The following is a 25239-nucleotide window of genomic DNA, read 5'->3' as shown; positions in this document are numbered from 1 at the left end:
TATGATATGTTTATTTATTCACCTATTAATGGACATCTTGGTTGTTTCCAGCTTGAGGCTGTTGTAAATAAAGCTGCTACAAACATTTAAGTATAAGGCTTTGTAAAGATAATTTTTCATTTCTCCTATGCAAGTACCAAGCAGTGAGATGGCTGGGGCACATTTAACTTTATAAGATACTGCCTGTTTTTCAAATGGGCATAGCATGTTACATTCCCACCAGTGGTGTCTGAGAGTTCCAATTCCTACACATCCTCACCAATATTTGGTATGGTCAGATTTTTTTCCCTAGTTGCTCAATAGTTGTATAGTGACATCTTATTGTGGTTACATAACTTAGAAAAGGTGGAATCAGAGTAGTGGTCATTCTGGGGCTAATCATTCCTTAGTGCTGAACTGAACCCTTCTGAGTACTCTATACAGAGTCTTATACATCATGAGATTTTCCCTGGGGGGCCCAGTGGGAACAGGAACTATGCACCCCCTCCCAGGAAAGAAGGTAAAACTGACCCCTGTTATTCTATCTTGGCAGAAAGCTGAAGACTCCAATTGATTTTTGACCATCTTCTTTAGCAGTTCAGGCCAAGTAGATTCACATCTCACTTTGGAAGGTGAGAATAAGAGCCATCTCATTTCTTGGGTATTCAATCAAAACAGAAAAGAAAACCTCACTTAACATATTATTATATGTATAAACAATACATCCCCCCTATGTTTTGTTTGACTGAGTTTCCATAAATAATTTCATATGACTATAGCACAGGGTGATGGTTCTCTAGACAATGATGATGAGTCATGTACATCCAGTTTCTTCTGGCACACAACTTTCTAAGGTATGTTCTTTACACTCTTACATATACAGTGACTCCAATATATTTGGTAAATTTACAATTCAAACTTAGATAAAAGGAGTGTGATTATAAAGTAAATCTTGACTTGGGGTGAAGGGCATGTTTCTGGAGTCATTCAGGACTGCGTTTGAATCCTGGTTCTTCACTTACTGGTTGTGAAAAATTATGCAACTAACAACCTCCTTGAGCTGCCAGGAAACCAAGTTGCTTACAAACAAGAGAAACAGGTTCACAATTAGCTAGTTAAATATGATGACATAATGCAATGCATCGTTTTCCATATAATGCATATAATGCTTTTCCATATAATGCATGTAATGATGCAAGATAATATACAACTATAATAAATTTTATATACTTTGAGAATTATTATTATGCAGTAGAATTACTTCTTATCATAGAAACTAAGGCAATCCATAATCTGCAGAGACATGGACATTCTAGAACTTTGAATAGACACTTCTCTAAAGAAGACATCCAGGGAACTTTCCAGAACGCTCGCTGAAAAGCGGAGGAGCGGCGGCTGCCCAAGCTGCGTTCAGCAATGCACTCCTTCCCGCTCCCCCACACCGGCCTTGGCCCCCTCACCGGCTGTAGAAAATGGTGAAAGAAACTACTTACTATGATGTTTTGGGGGTCAAACCCAATGCCACCCAGGAAGAATTGAAAAAGGCTTACAGGAAATTGGCTTTGAAGTACCACCCTGACAAGAATCCAAATGAAGGAGAGAAGTTTAAACAGATCTGTCAAGCTTATGAAGTGCTCTCAGATGCGAAGAAAAGGGAATTATATGACAAAGGAGGAGAACAGGCAATTAAAGAAGGTGGAGCAGGTGGTGGTTTTGGCTCCCCCATGGACATCTTTGATATGTTTTTTGGAGGAGGAGGAAGGATGCAGAGAGAGAGGAGAGGTAAAAATGTTGTGCATCAGCTCTCTGTAACCTTAGAAGATTTATATAATGGTGCAACAAGAAAACTAGCTCTGCAAAAGAATGTGATTTGCGACAAATGTGAAGGCCGAGGTGGTAAGAAAGGAGAGGTAGAATGTTGTCCCTATTGCCGAGGTACTGGAATGAAAATAAGAATTCATCAGATAGGACCTGGAATGGTTCAGCAAATTCAATCTGTGTGCATGGAGTGCCAGGGCCATGGGGAACGGATCAGTCCTAAAGACAGATGTAAAAGCTGCAATGGAAGGAAGATAGCTCGAGAAAAGAAGATTCTAGAAGTTCATATTGACAAAGGCATGAAAGATGGCCAGAAGATAACATTCCATGGTGAAGGAGACCAAGAACCTGGACTGGAACCAGGAGATATCATCATTGTTTTAGATCAGAAGGACCATGCTGTTTTTACTAGGCGAGGAGAGGATCTTTTCATGTGTATGGACATACAGCTGGTTGAAGCACTGTGCGGCTTTCAAAAGCAAATAATCTACTCTAGACAACAGAACCATTGTCATTACCTCTCATCCAGGTCAGATTGTCAAGCATGGAGATATCAAGTGTGTGCTGAATGAAGGCATGCCAATTTATCGTAGATCATATGAAAAGGGTCGCCTAATCATCGAATTTAAGGTAAACTTCCTTGAGAATGGCTTTCTCTCTCCTGATAAACTGTCTTTGCTAGAAAAGCTCCTACCTGAGAGGAAGGAAGTAGAAGAGACTGATGAAATGGACCAGGTAGAACTGGTGGACTTTGATCCAAATCAGGAAAGAAGGCGCCATTACAATGGAGAAGCTATGAGGATGATGAACATCACCCTAGGGGAGGTGTTCAGTGTCAGACCTCTTAATGGGGCCAGTGAAGAACACTGCTGGCATTTTATATGCAGTAATGAACGAATGAAGGACTATAATCATAGCTCACTACTTGCTATTATTGTTTTTGTTTTAATATTCAACTATAGTAGTGTTTTAAAAGTTAAATGAAGAATAAAAAATATAAAAGCTCTGACTTTGCCCTGTATGTATGATGACTTCAGTGTGCAAGATAAGTTTAATACTTGTAAAAACTACTTTTAAAAAATCTCCCCTAGCATTTGTTAGAGGCCCGACCTTGTAATTGATCTCAGCTCTATGTACATTAACTAGTTTAGACTGAAAATGCTAGGTAAATGTATTGACTTCAGTGTATGACCCTTAATTGTTAAGCTATGAAGTTAAAACTTGTGTTTAATTGGCAATCAGAAAAAGAATTTGTAAAGAAGTGTTGGTCTGTAGTTCTATTAAGTGGGATTCATTGTGATGCTTCTGCATTTATTCTGTTGCCTCAACTGTTACTTAAAGATGGCATGCTGTGTAATTTGGCCTGTGGTATCAGTGGTGGAAAGGATACCTTTCTAAAGAAGGGGTTTATCATAATCTGCTGTTTGAGGGCTTGCACTTGTAGAACTGCATTCCCTTCTGCTGTGCCATCTTTTTTTTAAATATATATATATATATATTTAATATATATATAGAGACACACACCAGTCCTGGTTACATTTTTTTCCCTTCTCTTTGGACCATGATAAGCTTCAGAGTAGTGACTACGGGAGCAGGGTAACTTAGAGTGAAGAGATATTTACACAGAAAAGTAAATTTGCATGTATGAGCTAGGAAGGTGTTTTTTAGGTATGTTACAGGCTTACTTTAAACAATTTAACTTACGTTCCGAAGTAACTGTAATTTAATGTTGGTAGTATAGCAAATTATGATGAATAGCTTTAATTGTATGTTTAAAAGTCATGTTCACAAGCTTAAATCTGGGTATCAGAATTAAGCAATTCTTGAAATGTATGAATGTCTCCTTAATATACTGATTACAAAGCATTAAAAAAAAAAAAAAACAAAAAAAGACATCCAGATGGCCAACAGGCACATGAAAAGATGTTCAACGTCACTCCTCATCAGGGAAATACAAATCAAAACCACCCTGAGATACCACCTCATGACAGTCAGAGTGGCTAAAATGAACAAATCAGGAGACTATAGATGATGGCGAGGATGTGGAGAAACGGGAACGCTCTTGCACTGTTGGTGGAAATGCAAACTGGTGCAGCCACTCTGGAAAACAGTGTGGAGGTTCCTCAAAAAATTAAAAATACACCTATCCTATGACCCAGCAATAGCACTGCTAGGAATTTACCCAAGGGATACAGGAGTGCTGATGCAGAGGGGCACTTGTGTCACAATGTTTATAGCAGCACTCTCAACAGTAGCCAAATTATGGAAAGAGCCTAAATGTCCATCAACTGATGAATGGATAAAGAAATTGTGATTTATATACACAATGGAATACTACGTGGCAATGAGAAAGAATGAAATAAGGCCTTTTGTAGCAACGTGGATGGAACTGGAGAGTGTTATGCTAAGTGAAATAAGTCATACAGAGAAAGACAGATACCATATGTTTTCACTCTTATGTGGATCCTGAGAAACTTAACAGAAGACCATGGGGGAGGGGAGGGAAAAAAAAAAAATAAGAGGTTAGAGAGGGAGGGAGCCAAAACATAAGAGACTCTTAAAAACTGAGAACAAACTGAGGGTTGATGGGGAGTGGGAGGGAGGAGTGGGTGGGTGATGGGTATTGAGGAGGGCACCTGTTGGGATAAGCACTGGGTGTTGTATGGAAACCAATTTGACAATAAATTTCATATTAAAAATAAATAAAGATAAAAAAAGAAATTCTGCAGTAAACCTGTATCAGAAACACTTACTTGGCACTAATGTTTGTAGGTTCAAACATAGGGGTGATCCAAAGATACTCCAGCAATTTCAACTCTTCTCTTTCTTAATGATGAACAAATGAAAGATATTAGATTTAAAAAAATGTATTATATAAGATTAAATGATTTGTCATTACTACTAAACTCTTTGTACTTGAGTATTTGGAGAATACAATCCTTCAAGCCATTTTGGCTCTTAACTTGATTATTAGGTTTCCTTTGCTGACTTTCTTTCTCATCTGCAGAATGGGGACAATAGTGGTGCCATGTGCCACTGTTGTGGAAATTCAACAAGATAATTCTTGTAAAGCACTTAGCATAGTAATAGTACTCAAGGCTATAGGCTGTAGGCTATAATTACTTTATATACACACCAAGACACTCAAACCAGAGCGCTTTGGATCAAGGCAAGTTGAAAGCTTAACAGTTCTCAGTGAGACCATCATAAGTTATAAACCAATTCAATTGCTTCAAATAAAATAACCACAAATTAAACACGTTACCTTCAAAGGTTCTATACCATATTCTCAGCCTCTTAATTAAAATTGTGGAGTGATATTTATCTGTTTCAAGTGAAAATGTTATTTGGGAGCCATTGCAAACAATAGTATAGTTTTATTTTACATACTAACTGAAGTCCATAAAAAACAATGAGAAGAACCGAAATTATCAAGAAATTTTATATTTTTACATTCTAGATTCTTCAGATATGGTTGATGTCATAATTCCCCAATCAGAATTTAAGTTTCTTGAGACTAAGGACTGTTTATTACTCATTACTGTCTATCACTTCTAGGTAACGCATAAATAAATGTGTGCTGAAGTAACCATATCCCAAACACCTTCTTCTTTACTCCATCTTAAAATGTAAGGTATAAGTAAAACAAAACAAAACAAAACAAAAACACTGATTACCTAAATAAAGATATCTATATTTAAAAGTAGATCTTAAGCAATAGGAATTACTATACCAGTAATTTGCTTTTTGGCACCTCAAACTAATTTCCATCCTTCTAGAAACATCTGGGTAGAATCAAAATTAACCATTTTGATCCTACTTCACTTATCCCTATCTTACCTCATCTTCTGATGGATTGTCTGTATGAGAAGTTTTCCCTTTCCCAATGTACTCCAGCCCTTACTGATCTCCCGCACTTTCAGATTCCTAAAACACTAGCGATCTGTTACATAGTGAAAAAGTATCTCCAATTTAATAGGTATTTCTGACACTTCAAGGTAGCTGCTCTGAGAGAGAAAAACCCTAGAATTAGAGTCTGAAGCCTGGGTTCAAACGCTGGTATCACTATTTACAGGCTGAAGGGACTGATGCTTGACATCTATCTCAATTTCCTTAGGGTAAAACAGGCATTGTATTTTAAAGTTGTTATCTTACCCTGAAAAATGGCATGTCAATTGACTGATTCACTGAGTGATTGACAAAATTCTCACCAATAGTAAAAATACTGCAGACCCCACAAAATTCCACAAAACAAAGTGAATAGCTTATGAAGTTTTCTTTATGTGGCACATATTCTTGTACTGACACCCATGGACTTCAAGAGAGCTGTGCATGCCCTGAGATGGTATGAAAAATTACATGTGTGTATTCACATGTGTGTATTTGAGGGAGAGATGAAACCAGCAGTGTTGAGAACCACTGTTCTCAGATGATATAAAGCCAGAAGTGAGAGGGTGGAAGAGGGAAGGGGAGCATATAATTCAAGGTGCCGAAGGAGCTGGTGAGGGTGAAACAGGACTGCTGGTCAAAGCAACAGTAGGTTGGGTACTAATCTAACTCTGGTCTAGTCTAGACCTACTTAGTCTCCTAATCCATGATCTCTCTCTCTAATTAGTCTAACCAGTCAACCTTGACTGGCCCACAATACCCCTAGTTCCCACCACAATTCCCACCACAGTGCCTAGAAAATAACAGGCATGCACCAATTATCTGCTAAGAATTTCTTCCAATTTTCTTACCTGTAAAAGGAAGGAGATTGAGTAAAAACTATCTTGAAGGTTCCTGCCAAGAAAAACCTCTATTACATTCGAAGCTAATTATTTTATAGAAAAACAAAACAAAACAAAACAAAAATATGGGAACTGCCTTTCCCCATCTAGAGAAGGTCAGAATTCAGCATCCTACTCCAACCTCACACTTAACAAACTTGTTTCTAGATGAACCTCACCTCCAACAACTCATTCCTCAGAAAGATGACTTCTAGAGACACCTGGGTGGCTCGGTTGGTTAAGTGTCCAATTTCGGCTCAGGTCATGATCTCATGGTTTGTGAATTTGAGCCCCACTTTGGGCTCTGCACTAGTGCAGAGCCCGCCTGGGATTCTCTCTCTCTCCTGCTCTCTGCCCCGCCCCCCCGCCCCCCCCCGATCCCCCCCCCCCCTCCCCCTCTCAAAATAAAAAAAATAAAAAAAAAAGAAAGATGACTTTTATTATTTTGGTTGTTATTCTCTTAAGTAAGCTACTGACAACTCCTTAAGATCCCTGCTTTCTTTGGGGCTCTGACAAGGGGCAGGTAACGGATACAGTGCATTAACAAATCAGTAATATTTGAAGAGTTACTCCTCTCACAGCCAGGCTTTTAACAGGCCTGGATTTAAATGGCATCTCTTTCAAGCACATTTCCTTTATCAGTATTTGAAGTTTCAAAGAGCAATCAATGTCAAGGATCTGAATGTTAAAATACAGCAGACCTTTGGAAATGCAATTATCATTTTCTCCTATAGATAATTAACAACTGAAAAAAAATTTACTTCTACTGAGGGCTTCTGGGAAAATATCACTGAACCCTACCTACATGCTTTGAAAGAATCAGGTGTTCAAACTACCAACAGGGCAGCCTGGGCTTTGTGGTGCTGTTCTAGCAGTGGTGATGGCTTCGAACTAGATAAGCTTCCCAGTGCTACCCCTTCCATCCCCTTCCCATCCACATACCCACATGAACTGCAAAACACTGTACAACCTGCAGCTCAGGGCTACAGCCAATTGTGATGAAATAGTTCTTTCTGTTACACACAAAGGAGCATTAGAAGAATCAAACCTACAAGTTTCACTTCAGTACTCCTCTGAAAAAATACAAGATGGTTGAAATTGACTTCAACTAGTACTGAAATGATAAACATCGCAGCATAAGATGTTGGTTGGACTTAAACATAAAGGAATTTCTAACAGATTCAGCTGCTTAAAAACGAAATAGGATGTCTTCAGGGTTCAAGCAAAGCTATTTAATCTACTATCAATGTGATTCCCACAGAAAGTGGGGGCTCATTTTTCAGGTCTTCCAGAGCTTTAGGGTTCTATCTTTCTCTAAAGCAGACCTTTCTTTAATTTGTTTCATTGCAGTGACATGGAAATTTTCAGACACAAAGAGACAGAGAATCTCACATAGTATTTATCCTCTAAAATTCAATACCAAATATTTTCACAGTAAGCCCATCATACTTTAGTCCTCTTCCAGACTCTTCCATAGTCTGAGTATCACTGGGCCCCCTGGCATGTGTTAATATCTCCATGATTGGGCAGAAGGAAGAGGCATCATAACTTTTTTGTCCCGTCATTTCCCCCCGAAAGAAAAGAAAGTGCTACAAAATTCTGCCAGTGCACAACATGCCTCATTTGGGAATTTTCCTAAATTCCCCCATAACCGTTTGTTTCCCTCTTAAGGAAGAAGGAAAATGAGTAATTTTTGTTGAGTACTAGGAAATATGCTAATAGCTTCAGATACCTTCATTTCATTCATTTCAGTCATTAGAATCACACTTTGAGGTAGTTTCAGTATGTCCACTTAATAAATGAAAAGTCTGGGGCGCCTGGGTGGCGCAGTCGGTTAAGCGTCCGACTTCAGCCAGGTCACGATCTCGCGGTCCGGGAGTTCGAGCCCCGCGTCAGGCTCTGGGCTGATGGCTCAGAGCCTGGAGCCTGTTTCCGATTCTGTGTCTCCCTCTCTCTCTGCCCCTCCCCCATTCATGCTCTGTCTCTCTCTGTCCCAAAAATAAATAAAAAAGTTGAAAAAAAAAATTAAAAAAAAAAAAAATGAAAAGTCTGAGACCTAGACAGTTTAAGTCAAATGTACATGGTCACACCACAAGTAACACAAAAGCCAGAATTCGAGACCTTGTGTGTTCAAAATACCCCTGCCCCAACCTATCTAGAACTCTAGCATATAAAGGTGTGGTCATAAACCAGGAAACAGAGACCTGCGCATCTTTATTCTAACCGTGAACTGATCCTTTCAGTAGGCTTTGCAAGAGAGGAATCATTAGAGTACAAATAACCTAAAGGAAAAAAAATGTTTTCCCTGAAAACTGAGGTGAAAAGAATGTGGGAGAGCGGGGCAGTGAATTGTCAGGGAATAGCTCGGCTAAGGAAAGCTCATCCACATCAATCAGCTCTTGGAGTCGGTGCCCTAAGAGAGAACTGACATGAAATTACACAAAAAGTTATGAGGCTCAAGACACTGAAGCTCTTCTTGGGAAGAAAATCATCTTTCATCCTCAGCTGACCCCAGGAAGAAAGGGGGCAGAATAAAACCTGAGAGATGACAATCTGAGGAACTAGGGTGGGGTTTTGGTGCAGCTGGAGCGAGATCAAGATGAATTAAAAAACAGATTATCTGCATAGATTCAGCTGAAGTTGAAATGAATGCCTCTTGTTCAGCTAGTATTTCAGGGGCTCCTGTGTGCTCCTCGTGGGGGAAACGGTACCCAGATCAATGATCTAGCATCAGAGCAGCTAGTGGAGAACAGACTACAGAGCAAGACACCCCATCACACCAGACTCACAGGTAGTTTTGAACAGAAGACCTCTGTTTCTGTGCTGGCTGAAGACTCATGAATTTCACAGAACTACTGCTGGGAATTGAGACCCAGAGAAAAAAGGAATGGGGAATATGCAGCATTCAATGATAATGTCTTGATGGTATTCAGAGGAGAGTTTTTGATATTTTCAACTAAAGCATTAGGAAAAAAAAATGAAATTTGGCCTCTATCTCACATCACACACAAAAGTTAATTTAAGCAACGATGATGTTTTTAGAGGAAAACATAGAATATTTTGTGAAATATGAAAATTTTTCTTGGATAGGACACCAAAAGTACTAACCATAAAAGCACAAGCCAGACTCAAAATGATATATATTCTCTCCGACACAATGTCCAATTCAAGCTCTCCTCTCCTCATGAATTTTATTTTGGCGGGGGGAGGTGGAGACACACACACAGTGTATCTTCTTTCTCTCAACTCCTGTTGTAATTATGTCAGAATTATTTAAAAATTATCACACAGTGCTATCATATTTATTGTGAACAGTTCTTTACTGCCAGCCATGGTACAGTGGAAAATGTTTAGTAACAGGCTCTCTAGGGTAAAAAGCCCTTATATGTAACATTTGCCAATTTCTGTGGTGCAAATACTCCACCATGGCCTATTTCAAGCCATCAACATGACGTTACTAGATGTAGAGTTGGAAAGAAATCCACACAACTGCATGTGAGCCAGCACAGCCGGCTGCAGCACATCCCTGGTTGCCTGTCTCCCCAGTGAGTCTGTAAGCAATCCCTGGTGGTCTAATTGAATTTAACATGGTTCCTCAGTTTCCTCATTTGGTGAAAGTGGATAAACATACTCAGAGAGAGTAACTTCCTCAGAGGATAACTAATTCTAAAACTCTATTGAAAGTTTAAGAAATTTGGGGCGCCTGGGTGGCGCAGTCGGTTGAGCGTCCGACTTCAGCCAGGTCACGATCCCGCGGTCCGTGAGTTCGAGCCCCGCGTCAGGCTCTGGGCTGATGGCTCAGAGCCTGGAGCCTGTTTCCGATTCTGTGTCTCCCTCTCTCTGCCCCTCCCCCGTTCATGCTTTGTCTCTCTCTGTCCCAAAAATAAATGTTGAAAAAAAAAATTTTTTTTTAAAAAAAGAAAGTTTAAGAAATTAGAGTGGACATAGAGTGTATCTTCAACAGCCATATCCTCTTCTAAAAGAAGTCTCTGTTTCCCATTTCAGATCCCTCCCTCCCTCATTTTCAGTCCACAGTCCTCAGATTAAGCTCCCAGCCCAGCTCTGGAGTGGATCATGACCAAGACCAATTTGCACATGACATTCTCTAGCCCCAGGGATTGGTTCATGGGATTATCATGTGATCCAATGACAAAAATAAGAAGCAGTGAGACCTTTGCTGAAAATCCTGTCAAGTAACTGGACATTTGTTATAAGGGACTTGAATCAAAAAGAAGCTGCTTGCATCTCCATCTTGGCTCCACATGGAGCCTGTGAACGATGTAAATCCAACAGAAAGAGAAAAATTAAATTGTGAAAATGTTTGAGCTTTGAAGTAAAAAATAAAAAGCCAAAATTTGCAAAGCCTCAGCCTTAGACATTCTATTTAAGTAAGCCAATAATTTCCTTTTTCCTTAAACCAATCTGTGTTGGGTTTTCTCTCACATAGAGCAAAAATTTCCAAACTGATACAGAAATACACCCTGATTAATAAGCTGTCTATATTATTAACATATTGGGAAACAGTAGCAAAATATCATAGCATGATAATACTTTTTATAAAGCATCATTTTATCAGCTTCTTACACAGTTAAATGTACACTTGTTATATGTTCCAGTTGTGACAGGCAGAATAATGTCCAAATTCTCAGAACCTAAAAGTATATTACCTTTTCTAGCCAAATGGGCTTTGAAGAGAACTTAAAGGTGTGATTAAGCTAAAGATCCTGAGTTATCCAGGTGGGCCCAATATATTTATAAGGGTCATTAAGAGGGAGGCAACAACAGAATCACAGAAGGAGATGTGACCACAGAAAGAGAGGTCGGAATGATGCAGGGCCACTAGCTTCTGGGTTGCTTCCAGAAGCTGGAACAGGTAAGGAAGTGAATTCTTCCCTAGAGTCTCCAGAAGCAACACAACCCTGCCAACATAGTTTAGACTTCTGAGCTCCCCAACTGTAAGAGAATAAGTTTATGTTATGTTTTTTTAAGGGATTAAATTTGTAGCAATGAGTTACATCAAAATAGAAATCTAATAGCATAGCAATCCCACTTCCAGCTGTTTTACCCAAGAGAAATGAAACCTGATACTCCCCCCCAAAAAAACCATATGCAAATGTTTATGGCAGGTTTATCAGAATTGCAAACACTGAAAACAACCTAAATGTTCTTCAACTGATGAATAAACTGGGTAGCATTCAACTCAATGGAATACTACTCAACAAGAAAATAAGAATGAACTACTGATGTGTATAATGAATGGGTGAAACACAGATGTACTGTGTCAAGTGAAAGAAGCAAGACTCCAAATGGTACATACTTTACAACTACATTTATACGGCATTGCAAAACTATAGTGACAGAGAACAAATCAATGACTGCCAATGGTAGGAAGTGGAGAAATGGTTGATAACCAAGGGACAGCACTCGGGAATTTTAGGGGTGAAGAAACAGTTCTGTATCTACAGCATGGTAGTACTTTCACAACTATATGCCTACATCAAAGCTCATAGGTCTGTATACCAAAAAACAAAACAAAACAAAAAGTGAACTTTCCTGAATATGTTAAAAAAATAAAATTGAATGGAAGTTAAAAAAAAAAAAAAAAGAAGGATCTATATATTTGAGAACAAGTTTGAGATGCTGGCATGAAATTGTCTGTAGGAGTTGTCTTCCTATGCTCATCTCACTCACATTGTCAAGCTTTCACAGGCATGCCCTTCAACCACCATCTCTCAAATAACTAAACAATGGTATAAAAACTATACTAAACTAAAGAGGCAAGTCCCTGAAGGACCTACCATCTCTAGAAGCTCAGCCAGCAGCTCACTAATCCTTTAAAAATACAGTTCTTAACCAAACTCTGACCCTAAGATGTTGCTTGGGTCTTCATCCCTATTATTGCCTTATTAATTTTTAAAAGGCAAGCATTTCCACAGTTACACTGGGTTTACAGCCAAAAAATAATAACTTTTGTGGTTTTTTAAGAGTTCACAACTTTGACCTATGTGCATCACCAGAGAAAAACACTGGGACTATCTTTTAAAAAGAGAAATAGAAAAGAAGTATAGTCTGATAAGAATGGATACAGTGAGGGGTGGGGCACAGAAGGTGGCATATTTCCAGGAAAGTAGATAGATGCATGGAATGTTCCTGCGTGACCTCAGGCATGAGGAGGGCAGAGTCATCCTTCTTTATGACCCAACTTCATCTCATATTATTCTGTAAGAGTACAGTGCCTCATTTTCTTCAGAGTTCAGGGTTATAACTAGACAACAGCAGAGGAAGAAAAGAAAAACAAGGGGGAAAAGGCCATTTTTCCAGGATCTGAGAAATGGAGCTCAGTATTTCTATAACATCTTAGTGGGTCTTGAGACACAAGCTTAATGTTTTTTCATGAGATCCCAGTTTCTACTGCATGGAAATGTTAACATATCACTCATGTCACAAGCCAAAGAAATAAAATCCCTGTCTGTCTTTATTTTAATACCACAGGATAAAGAATCTGAAGTCCATCAGATCCTCAGAGAATTCCAAGGTGCTCTAAGAGTGATCTAAATTTGGGCCATCTCAAGGTAAAGAATAGTTATGGTTTTGGCTCTACCATTTCACTAATTCTTGCCTTAATAATCCAAAACAGGCAACCCTGCTATAAAAGAATCATCTTAAAATCATCAAACAGAACTCACTTCCCATTAATTCTATAAACAAGATACTACTTCTTTTGCCTCCCTACCCTATTAGTCTCTGCCCTTCCCTCTAGGAAAACTAACAAAAACTCATCTTCCAAGATTTCTTTGCTAGTTACTAGCTACCACAGGTACTCTACTCAATATCTACACCATTTTATAGACAGCATCAACTCATTTTTAGGGTGACCTGGGAGACTGGAAGTCATGTCACTGAAATCTCTAAATTAATTATTTCATTAAACAATTAGTAAAATAGTTTCGTTGCTGTACCATGGGAACAAAGAGATCTGAAGAAATGCATAAACAATAGCAAATCTTACTCTTTTAATCACAAATAAATTTGGGTATTGTTTTAATTTTTTGAGAAGAAAATGTGAGGGAGGAAAAACTTTTGCACTACTCTCTTATGTTCACTGACTGGGGACTTGTGAATGAGACCAGAAGAAGACAGATTAACAAGGCACATGATTTTTATTAATGTCTTAGGTGCACAAGAGTTCACAGAAAAGAAATGATACTCAAAGTAGTTGGACTTGGGAGCTTATATACCATTCTAACAAAGGAAAGGGGGTTGGGGCTTCAAAGGATGATAAATTGTGGGAAAGTGACTAGAGAATATACAGCGGAGCCAATGGAAGACAGGGTTGTTTTGGTAGGGCTGTGTATGCAGACTCATCTTAGTGCAACTGTCTATCTCTGATGATGAATCTCTCTCTTCTTCCTGGTACAGGAGAGGAACACCTTCACAAAGAGAAATTTACACCCTGCTTTTAGGCAGAAAAGGGGAAGGTAGATCTTCCCCTTACATCTTACATCTGTGGATTCTCAATTGCCTACAGCTCAAAATAATCCTTATGCCAAAGTGGCAGATTTTGGGGTGGCATATCTTGATCCCCTTCAAAAATCTTTCCAAAACATACCATAGCCAATCAAAACATAATTTAATCTTTTCCAAAAAACAGGGTCATCAATAGGAACTCCAATTAATATACCATATGATAATATAGATTAGTTCTTATTACTTACTTCTTCCTTTTCATAGCAACCATGTTGGAAAACAGAATATAGGATTTGTATTATAAGTAGAAGAGTTAAGATGGCATAGTATGGGGACCCTGAGCTTGTCTTACCCCTGAAACACAGCTAGATCAGCATCAACCCATTTTGAATACCTAGGGAATTGACCTGAGAATTAAAACAACAATCTACATAATTGGAACCAGAGAACTTGGCAGGTACATGGTGTGAAGAAGTGACTTGGGGGAAAGAAAAGTCATGAAGCTGCAGAGGGTAGGAAGCCATTTTTGTCAGAGAGAGAACAGAGAGAAACAGAAAGGGTTACAGTGCAGCACATTGGGATGGTGCAAGAAAAGCACTCCCCCTGAAAGTAGCTGGAGAGAACGAGAGAGAGAAGGAGTGAAAACACTCGCAAGGGACTGGACAAAAAACCTGTTCCCCAAAACCAATGATGTGGAGAAAGGAGAGGGTTTCAATACCACCAGGATTTTATAAACAGTGGAGTGCAGAATCTGAAGTTTCAGATCTTAGTGCCTGGTGGTGCCCTGGCGAGGAAGTAGGGTGAATCCCCAAGAGCAGGCAACAGGGTCTGAGGGGTCTGTGTGCCACATGGGGAGAAGTGATTCCCCTGCTTGGACAGCATTTGGTAGAAGCCATATGGCCTCCTTGCCAGCAAAAGTCCCAGCGGACCCCGGAGAGCAGCCACATTACTGATATTGGAACAAAGACACCAGAGGGCAGCAAAACCTGGCACCAGTTGTGTGTTGTGATTTGCCATGAACTCTGGGCCTCTGCCACTGCATGGTTACATGCATGTTTTCTGGGACAAGCTGGCCTGGCCATTGCTTGGCAAGACCCTCTCCCAGAAAGTCAGTGCAGGTCCAAGCTGTGGGTGCCTCTGAAGTATGGGAGTCTGAAACACAGCCCCATTTGAAATAAAATTCTGGAGGAAGATGCCACCGGGCAGGTGGACAGCTTGGACACAGAGTAGAGGTAGGGAGCAGATGGAGGCCTGAGACAAAGGAAGGCTGCTTGATCATGGGTCAGCCAGGGTGTAGGGTTCCTGCACCAGACACTAGAGAGCTTGGTGAGGCCACTTTCACTTCTAGCACATGCACACATGTGCACACACAAGGAACAACCCCAGTGAGCTAAGCAGTGGCACCAAATGGAGAACAGAGCTGTTTTACCAAGCCCCACCCATTGGCAACCTCGAGGCACATCCCCCAGAAGACCAGCACAAATTCCTTCCACCTGCTTAGTTAATGGACTATAGCATGCTGCAAACTTTCAGTTCTAGGGAAAACTGGATGTAACTTCATTAGGGTTTCATTCTTTTTGCTGGTTCATTTATTTATTTGGTTGGTTTCTTTGCTTGTCTTTGCCTAGGTTGTTTTCTTTTTTCTTTCCTTCTGTTTCTCAGATACTGAAAAAAAATTCCATTTTATGTATTTATTTTATTTTGTAATCTATTTTATTTTCTTTGTTTTATTTTATTCTATTTTATTATTTTAAAAAATTAAAATTTTTTTTCTTTCTCTTTTTTCTCTATTAATCTTCCTTCAACAAGTAGACTAAAACACACCTAGGATCTAGCTTCCTTTGATTTTTTGTTTTATTTTTAACTTTTAAATTTTAATTTTTCATTTCATTAATATTTTTCTTCCTCCAAAAATGAAAAGATGGAGGAATTCACCCCAAAAGGAAGAACAGGAAAATGATGGCCAGTTAAATTCTGAACTAGAATTAAAAACCATGATTATAAGAATACTAGATGGGGTTTAAAAAAAGCATTTAAAACACCAGAGAATCAATCCCTTTCTTTGAAGATTAAAGAACTAAAATCTAGTCGACCAAAATTAAAAATGATATAACAATATAACCCAGATTCAATCTCAAATGGATGTTGTGATGGCAAGGATGGACAAAGCAGAGCAGTGAATCAGTGATACAGAAGATAAAATTATGGGATGCCTGGGTGGATCAGTTGGTTAAGCATCTGACTTCCACTCAGGTCATGATCTCACGGTTTGTGAGTTCAAGTCTCAAATTGGGTGAGCTCCTGCCCTGCTTCAGGTGAGCTCAAGCCCTGCTTTGGGTGAGCCCCACTTTTCTCTCTCTCCCTTACTCTTTGCCCCTCATGGGATTCACTCTCTCCTTCTCTCTCTCTGTACCACACTCACTTGTGCCTTCTCTCTCAAAATGAGAGAGAGAGAGAGATAAACAGTTAATGCATTAAAAAAGAAGATAAAATTACAGAAAATAATGAAGGAGAACAAAAGAGGGAAAGAAAGGCAAAAGCTCACGATACAAGACTTTGAGAACTCAGTGACTTAGTAAAAAGGAAAAATATTCGAATCATAGGAGTCCCAGAAGAGGAAGAGAGAGAAAAAGAGGCAGGTTTATTTGAGTAAATTATAGCAGAAAACTTTCCTAATCTGAGAAGGATACATACATCAAAATTCAAGAAGCGCAGAGAACTTTCATTAGATTCAACAAAAACCCACCATCACTAAGGCATATCATAGTCAAATTCATAAAATACAGACAAAAGAGAATTATGAAAGCAGCAAAGGAGAAAAGAGTCCTTAACGTACAAGGTTCTCAGCAGATGTGTCCACAGAAATTTGGCAGGCTAGAAAGGAATGGCAGGATAGATTCAACATGCTGAATCAGGAAAATATGCAGCCAAGAATTCTTTATCCAGCAAGGCTTTCACTGAAAATAGAAGGAGAGAGAAAGAGTTTCTCAGACAAACAAAAGCAAGCCATGCAAGAAATTTTAAGGGGGACTCTTTGAGTGGAGAAAAAACAAAAAAGACCAAAAGCAACAAAGACTAGAAAGGACCAGAGAACATCATCAGAAACACCAACCCTATAGACAATACAATGGCACTAAATTCCTATCTTTCAATAATCACTCTAAATGTAAATGGACTAAATGCTCCAATCAAAAGACATAGGGCATCAGAATGGATAACAAAAAACAAAAACAAAAACAAGACCCATCTATAAACTGCCTAGAAGAGACTCGTTTTAGACCTAAAGACACTTGCAGATTGAAAGTAAGGGGATAGAGAACCATCTATCATGCCAATGATTGTCAAAGCCAGAGTAGCCATATTTATATCACACAAACTAGATTTTAAAACAAAAACTATAACGAGAAATGAAGAAGGGCATTATATCATAATTAAGGGGTATATCCACCAAGAAGTTCTAACAACTGTAAAGACTTATACCAACTTGGTAGCACCCAAATATATAAATCAATTAATTACAAACATAAAGAAACTCACTGATAATAATACCATAATAGTAGGGGACACCTTACTTACAGCAGTGGACCCATCATCTAAGCAGAAAATCAATACCAAAACAATGGTTTTGAAAGACACACTGGACTGGATAGACTTAACAGATATATTCAGAACATTTCATTCTAAAGCAGCAGAACACACATGTTTCTGAAGTGCACAGGGAATATTCTCCAGAACATATCACATACTGGGTCACAAATCAGCCCTCAACAAGTACAAAAGATCAATATCATACCATACATATTTTCAGACTACAATGCTATGAAACTTGATATCAACTACAAGAAAAACTTTGGAAAGATTACAAATACCTGGAGATTAAAGAACATCCTACTAGAGAATGAATGGGCTAGGCAAGAAATTAAAGAAGAAATTAAAAAATATATCAAAGCCAATGAAAATGAAAACATGACAGTTCAAAACCTCTGGGATGCATCAAAAGTGGTCATAAAAGGGAAGTATATAGCAATGCAGTCCCAAAGGAGGAAAAAATGTCTCAAATACACAACCTAACCTAACACCTAAAGGAAATGTTAAAAGAACAGCAAATAAAGTCAAAACCAGTAGAAGGGAAAAAATAAATATTAGAGTAGAAATGAATGATAAAAACAAAAACAAAAACAAAAACAAAACAGTAGGATAGATCAATGAAACCAGGAGCTGGTTCTTTGAAAGGATTAACAAAATTGATGAACCCCTAGCCAGATTTATCAAAAAGAAAAAATTAAAGGACCAAAATAAATAAAATCATAAATGAAAGAGGAGAGATCACAACAAACACTGCATAAATACAAACAATAGTAAGAGAATATTATGAGCAATCTGGAAGAAATGGAAAAATTCCTAGAAACATACAAACTACCAAAACTGAAACACAAAGAAGTAGAAAATTTGAACACTCATAATCAATAAAGAAACTGAATCAATTAATCAAAAAAATCCCAACAAACAAGAATCCAGGGCCAGAAGGCTTCCCAGGGGAATTCTACCAAACATTTAAAGAAGAGTTAATACCTATTCTTTTGAACCTGTTCCAAAAAAATGGAAATAGAAGGAAATCTTCCAAACACATTCTATGAGGCCAGCATTAACTTGATTCCAAAACCAGACAGATACCCACTAAAAAGGAGCATTGAAGACCAACTTCTCTGATGAACATGGATGCAAAAATTCTCAACAAGATACTAGCAAACTGAATCCAACAATACATTAAAAGAATTATTCACCACAATCAAGTGGAATTTATTCCTAGACTGCAGGGCTGGATCAATATCCACAAATCAATCAACGTGATACATCACATTAATAAAAGAAAGGATAAGAACTACATGATCCTCTCAATAAATGCAGAAAAAGCATTGACAAAATACAGCATCCTTTCTTGATAAAAAACCCTCAAGAAAGTAGGAATGGAAAGAACTTACCTAAACATCATAAAGGCCATACACAAAAGGCCCACAGGTAATATCTTCATCGGGGAAAAATGAAGAGCTTCCCCCCTAAGGCCAGAAACACAACAGGGATGTCCACTCTCACCTTGGTTATTCAACATGGTACTGGAAGTCTTAGCCTCAGCAATCAGACAGCAAAAAGAAATAAAAGGCCTCCAAATTGGCAAGGAAGAAGTCAAACTTTCACTCTTTGCAGGAAATGTGATACTCTACATGAAAAACCCTAAAGACTCCACCAAAAAAACTGCTAGAACTGATACATGAATTCAGCAAAGTCACAGGATTAACATCTAGAAATCACTTGCATTTCTATACACCAATAACAAAGCACCAGAAAGAGAAATCAAGGAATCAATCCCATTTACAATTGCACCAAGAACCATAAAATATCAAGGAATAAACCTAACCAACGAGGTATAAGATCTGTATGCTGAAAACTATAGGAAGCTTATTAAAGAAACTGAGGAAGACACAAAGAAATGGAAAAACATTCCATGCTCATGGATTGGAAGAACAAATACTGTTAAAATGTTGACACTACCCAAAGCAATCTACATATTCAAAGCAATCCCTATCAAAATAACACCAACATTCTTCACAGAACTAGAACAAACAATTCTAAAATTTGTATGGAACCATAAAAGACCCCAAAGATCCAAAGCACTCCTGAAAAAGAAAACCAAAGCTGGAGGCATCACAATTCCGGACTTCAAGCTGTATTACAAAGGTGTAATCAACAAAACAGTATGGTACTGGTGCAAAAACAGACACATAGATCAATGGAACAGAACAGAAAGCCCAGAAATGGACCCACAAATGTATGGCTAACTAATCTTCAACAAAGCAAGAAAGAATATCCAGTGGAAAAAAGTCTCTTCAGCAAATGGACAGCAACATGCAGAAGAATGAAACTGTACCACTTTCTTACACCATATACAAAAATAAACTCAAAATGGATGAAAGACCTAAATGTAAGACAGGAAACCATAAAAATCCTACAGGAGAAAACAGGGAGCAACCTCCTTGACCTCAGCCATAGCAGCTTCATATTAGACATGTCTCTGGAGGCAAGGGAAACAAAGGCAAAAATGAACTATCGGGACCTTATCAAGATAAAAAGCTTCTGCATTGGGAAGGAAATAATCAACAAAACTAAAAGGCAATTGACTGAATGGGAGAAAATATTTGCAAATGACATGTCAGATAAAGGGTTAGTATCTAAAATCTATAAAGAACTTATCAAACTCAACACCCAAATAATCCAACTCAAAAACAAATAATCCAATGAAGAAATGGGCAGAAGACATGAATAGACACTTTTCTAAAGAAGACATCAAGATGGCTAACAGACACATGAAAAGATGTTCAACATAACTGATCATCAGGGAAATACAAATCAAAACCACAATGAGATATCACCTCATACCTGTCAGAACGTCTAAAATTAAAACTCAGGCAACAACAGGTGTTTGTAAGAATGCAGAAAAAGAAGAACCCTTTTGCACTGCTGGTGGGAATGCAAACTGGTGCAGCCACTCTGAAAAACAGTATGGAGGTTTGTCAAAAAATTAATAATAGAACTATCCTATAACCCAGCAATTGCACTACTATACTAGGTATACTATACTATGCTAGGTATTTATAAATGCTGATTCAAACGGGCACATGCACCTCCCTCTATGTTTATAGCAGTGCTATCAACAATAGCCAAATTATGGAAAGAGCTCAAATGTCCAAAGTCTGACAAATAGATAAGATGTATTACATATATACAATAGAATATTACTCAGGGATCAAAAAGAATGAAATCTTGCCATTTGCAGCAATATGCATGGAACTAGAGTGTGTTATGCTAAGCGAAATAAGTCAGAAAGATAGATATCATATTATTTCATTCACATGTGGAATTTAAGAAACATAACAAGTGAAATAGGGGAAGGGAAGGAAAAAAAAGATAAAGAGAGAGGGAGGCAAACTTTAAAATACTCTTAAATACAGAGAACAAACTGAGGGTTGCTGGAGGGATGTGGGTGGGGGGATAGGCTAAAGGCATGCTAGGCAACAAGGAGCGCACTTTTTGGGATGAGCACTGGGTGTTATATGTAAGTGATGAGTCACTAAATTCTACTCCTGGAACCATTATTACACTATATGTTAACTAAGTTGGATTTAAATTAAAAAAAAAAAAAAAAAAAAACGGATTCAGAGTCTAATGCACATAAGTGGCATTCTAGAACTTCATATGGCTATGTCACCCTAACCATGTCTCTTACCTCCACAGAGGTTAGTGTTTTACTCTGAAAAGCAGAGCAGTATGTTTTTCTCCAAGAAATGCTAATTAAGACTATACAGATAATGCTTGTACCATAAAAATTGATGACTTGAGAATATGACATATTGATTGGCTAGGTCTTAATCACATGATCCAGTCCTGTGTTGAGCCTACTAAAAACAGTTAACAGGCTATCAATAAGAATGGAAAGTATTATTGTAAGGTTTCAGATACCTCTGAGGTATTAGAAGTGTTTATGTTTAGAGCAAATGACCCTATAATTTCCTTCTCAGTTTGTTTTGGCATCTGTTTTTTCATGATTTTGTATTTCCTTTTTCCCTGCCCGTGTATCAGTTGCTTGTCTGTGTGTTGCTTTGAAGGTACATGTAGTAGATTATATTATTTGTCTCAAGTCTTCACTAAAGCATATGCATACATGTCCTTGCTATGGCTTTATGATGGAAAAAGTACTTTCCCATACTTTGATTTTCAGTGTGACCACAGGCTTTTCGTTATCCAAGGGGATATTAGCAGATGTTTTACAAGCAGAGATTTGAAATGTATTTGTGCAGTTTGACAGGCTCACTTGCAGTTCAACCTTTATCATCAAAAGAAAGAACTCAAGTAGCCAGTTATTGCAATGAGATAAGAGAAACAGAAGCAAACTTTTACTCAACCTGCAGCTTGGAGCCTTAGGTCAGTGGAACTTAAACTAACATGCAGATGCAGAAGTAAAAATAAACGATTTCTGGAAGCCACTGAATTGGTGTTGTTAGGCACCTTTGTTGTGGCAGTAGCTAACTACACAGTGCCCTCAATCCTTTGATTCAATCTCACTGGATAATTATACATTTCCCAAGAACAATAATTCTCATCATTATCAACATGGTAGCTTCTACCACACTCCCCACACCATACTTATCCCAACACTACCTTCTTTTTTGATTATTCTAATTGATGGAAGATTTTTAAATACATACAATTATGTTAGTATTGTGTGATTAAGGATTAAATGGGCCATAAGAGAGAGTCTGAGGTAGCACTGTCCAGTAGCAATATGATGTGAGCTAATACAGAATTTTAAAATTTCAATTAACCACTTTAAAAAGTAAAAGGTGACAGCTGAAATTCATTTTAATAATGTATTTTATTTAACCCAATATATCCAAGATGTTTTCATTTCAACATGTAATAAAGTTTTTCTTTAAAAAATATTTGTTTTTGAGAGAGAGAGAGAGAGAGAGAGCAAGCATGAGTGGGGGAGGGTCAGAGAGAGAAAGAGAGAGAGAGAGAGAGGGACAGAGGATCCAAAGTGGGCTCTGTGAGGAGAGCAGAGAGCCCGATGTGGGGCTTGAACTCACTAACAATGAGATCATGACCTGAGCCAAGGCAGGATGCTTAACCGACTGAGCCACCAATGTGCCCCATCAACATACAATAAAATTTCTGAGATATTTTACATTCACCTTTTCATACTGGGTCTTCAGAACAACATGTATCTTAACTCTCCTGAACATTCAGAGTAGCCACATTTCAAGTACTCAATAGCACATGGGGCAAATTGCTATCATATTGTATAGCACATGACTGGAGGTTTTCGTAAGAAGTGAAATGGAGAGACTTCTGTGTAGAGCTTTACTGACAACTACTAGAATCACTCAAAGGCTTTTATTTCTTCCTTTCCTTTTCTCCCTTTTCTTCCTTCCTTTCTTTTTCTTTTCTTTCTCTCTCTGCCCCACCTCCCTCCCTCTTTCTCTTTCCTTCTTTCCTTCCTTCCTCCTTCCTTTCTTCCTTCCTTCCTTGCTTTTTCTTTTCTTTCTCTCTCTGTCCCACCTCCCTACCTCTTTTTCTTTCTTTCTTTCCTTCTTTCCTTCTTTCCTTCCTTCCTTCCTTCCTTCCTTCCTTCCTTCCTTCCTTCCTCCCTTCCTTCCCTCCTTCATTATTTCTGGCTGGCTGGCTGATCTTTCTATGAATACAGGTTGGCTTGAACTTGTCAGCACTCTGTGATCTGACCTCAAACTTGTGTTCCTCTATTACTTTATCCACATTTTGATTTTCACTAATTTCTTAGTTTAAAAAAACAATTACCATAATATTGGTATTTTTCTGAGCTTTGTTCGACACTATGTGAAGTGAAATGGGATATAAATAGTATAGGGTTACTTACTGTGCCTTGCTAATATTATTCCTTTAACTTAAAACATTTTCCCTCCCTTTCCCCAGATACCCCAGTAAACTACTTCCTCCAGTCCTTCAGCTTAACTGCTAACTCATCTTTAGGGTTTTGGCTTTTCCTTATCCTACCACACTCCTCAGACTTCTTCATTTGTTTCTAAGTCCTCAGGGAGACTGTAAACTCAAGGAACTACTTCAATTCCTTTTGTGTTCAAACAGCCTTAAGTATCCTACCAAGCACGAGATTCTTCAGCCAAATGGAGGCTCGATAATATTCAGGACTAATGATGAATGGCCATTACTAGAAGATTCCCAGTAAGGAAGTCCATGAGCATCATCTTTTTTTTTCCAGCCCTGGTAAACTCTGAATTCAGCTGAAAACATTATCAGTAAAAGCTCACATGCCCTCACTATCCATGGCCCAAGAATTCCCCTGTGGGTGATACCTGAGTTTTCTTACTCCTATCCACGCACTGCTTGCTGTCAGGGGAGTACAAATGTAAGTTAGGCTCAAAAAGTTACATAATGGAAGTGATTTTTAATATTCCATTTTAGTTTAATTTCAGAAGGTTCAGAACCTCATTTATTTCTGATTATTTTTAATATTTTGGCTCAGAGATTAATATTATGTTTTTATCCCCCCTTTCTTTTCTTGATATTGCTTTCTGTAACCAGGCTACATTGGTTAAAACTCTAATTAGAGAATAAAAGCATGGGTAAATTATTTTTAATATGACTAAGACCAGACTATCTTCATAATAAAATTCCTTTTGTTAATGAATTTAAAATAATCTCAATAATGATTTTCTACTGAAACTGGTAACACCATTGGAATTATAATGATTTCATATTTTTCTCATACAAAGGATAAAATTAATTTTTGATAATGATTTACACTTCTCCCAGATGTAGCACAGATCTACAAATAATTTTTAACAGCCAGGTTGTCCACTGAACATAATCTTACAGCAGAAAATATCTGTGCCATGGCAAGGATGTGGGATGAATATCCAAAGTGTAAGAAAGCTATTCCAAATGCTCATGAAATAAAAAATATTTGAGTCTGACAAAAAAAAAAAATCAAGATGAGTCTATCACAAATCATCCTGCACATCCACAAACAATCAGTAGAAAAGACAGTAAATGAGGATGCTTGGATTTCTTTTTTTCTTTTTACCTTTTATTCTTTGGCCTAATTTTCATTAATATATTTGAAATGGTTTTTACTTTATTTCTTGCAAGGTGATTTTCAGATCTTATTTAGAGTTATAGTACTAGGAAGGTAGAAATTTAGAGTCAACAGGGAGTAAAGTGTTACTAAAAGGACTACACATTTTTGGCTTATTTTCAAGATTCTGTTTTGTATTTACTAATACATGCCTTAATTCATTCTAGTTCCCTCTCTCTCTCTTACACACACACACACACACAAAGACAATTATATGTAAGGTGGTATATTGGTTTCATAAAAATCAAAGATACTCAGATAAAGGTTTTTACTTTCTAGTCATAATAAAAGTTGTTGATAAATAATTTTAATAAAGACTTTTTAAAAAATGGAATATAAAGGAGATTTTTCCATGGTTTTAGAGAAGTAAAATATTATTTACGAGGGATAGAGGGGAAAGAAGGATTATTGGAATGAAGAATCAGGGTAGACTTCAAGGAAGAGGTGGCATTTACTGTAGTAATAAGCATTGAGATGTCTAAACACAGAGGTGATGGGAAGTGAAGGGAAAATACTCCCAGC

At 38.0% G+C, this 25239-nt stretch overlaps 1 protein-coding gene and 1 long non-coding RNA gene across 2 annotated transcripts in view; one reads left to right on the top strand and one right to left on the bottom strand.

Moving 5' to 3' along the window:
- Positions 1–7481, bottom strand: part of LOC121013594 (uncharacterized) — a 137351-nt gene extending 129870 nt beyond the window's left edge. Inside the window, exons 1-3 of the long non-coding RNA XR_005782795.1 lie at positions 7372–7481; positions 6537–6579; positions 4551–4623 (exon numbers count right to left, since the gene is read on the bottom strand). This is a non-coding gene — a long non-coding RNA (uncharacterized LOC121013594). The remainder of the gene's footprint in view (positions 1–4550; positions 4624–6536; positions 6580–7371) is intronic.
- LOC121013593 (dnaJ homolog subfamily A member 1-like) lies at positions 1379–3154 on the top strand. The gene is given in 3 exon segments (XM_040449281.1): positions 1379–2282; positions 2284–2587; positions 2590–3154. Coding segments are annotated over 3 exon segments (1191 nt in total). The 5' UTR covers positions 1379–1451; the 3' UTR covers positions 2646–3154.
- Positions 7482–25239: the final 17758 nt, after the last annotated feature.

The sequence above is a fragment of the Herpailurus yagouaroundi genome, unplaced genomic scaffold (assembly GCF_014898765.1).
Source record: "Herpailurus yagouaroundi ecotype Mexico unplaced genomic scaffold, PumYag 199, whole genome shotgun sequence".
Taxonomy (NCBI): domain Eukaryota; kingdom Metazoa; phylum Chordata; class Mammalia; order Carnivora; family Felidae; genus Herpailurus; species Herpailurus yagouaroundi.
This window is presented reverse-complemented; position numbering and strand designations above follow the sequence as displayed.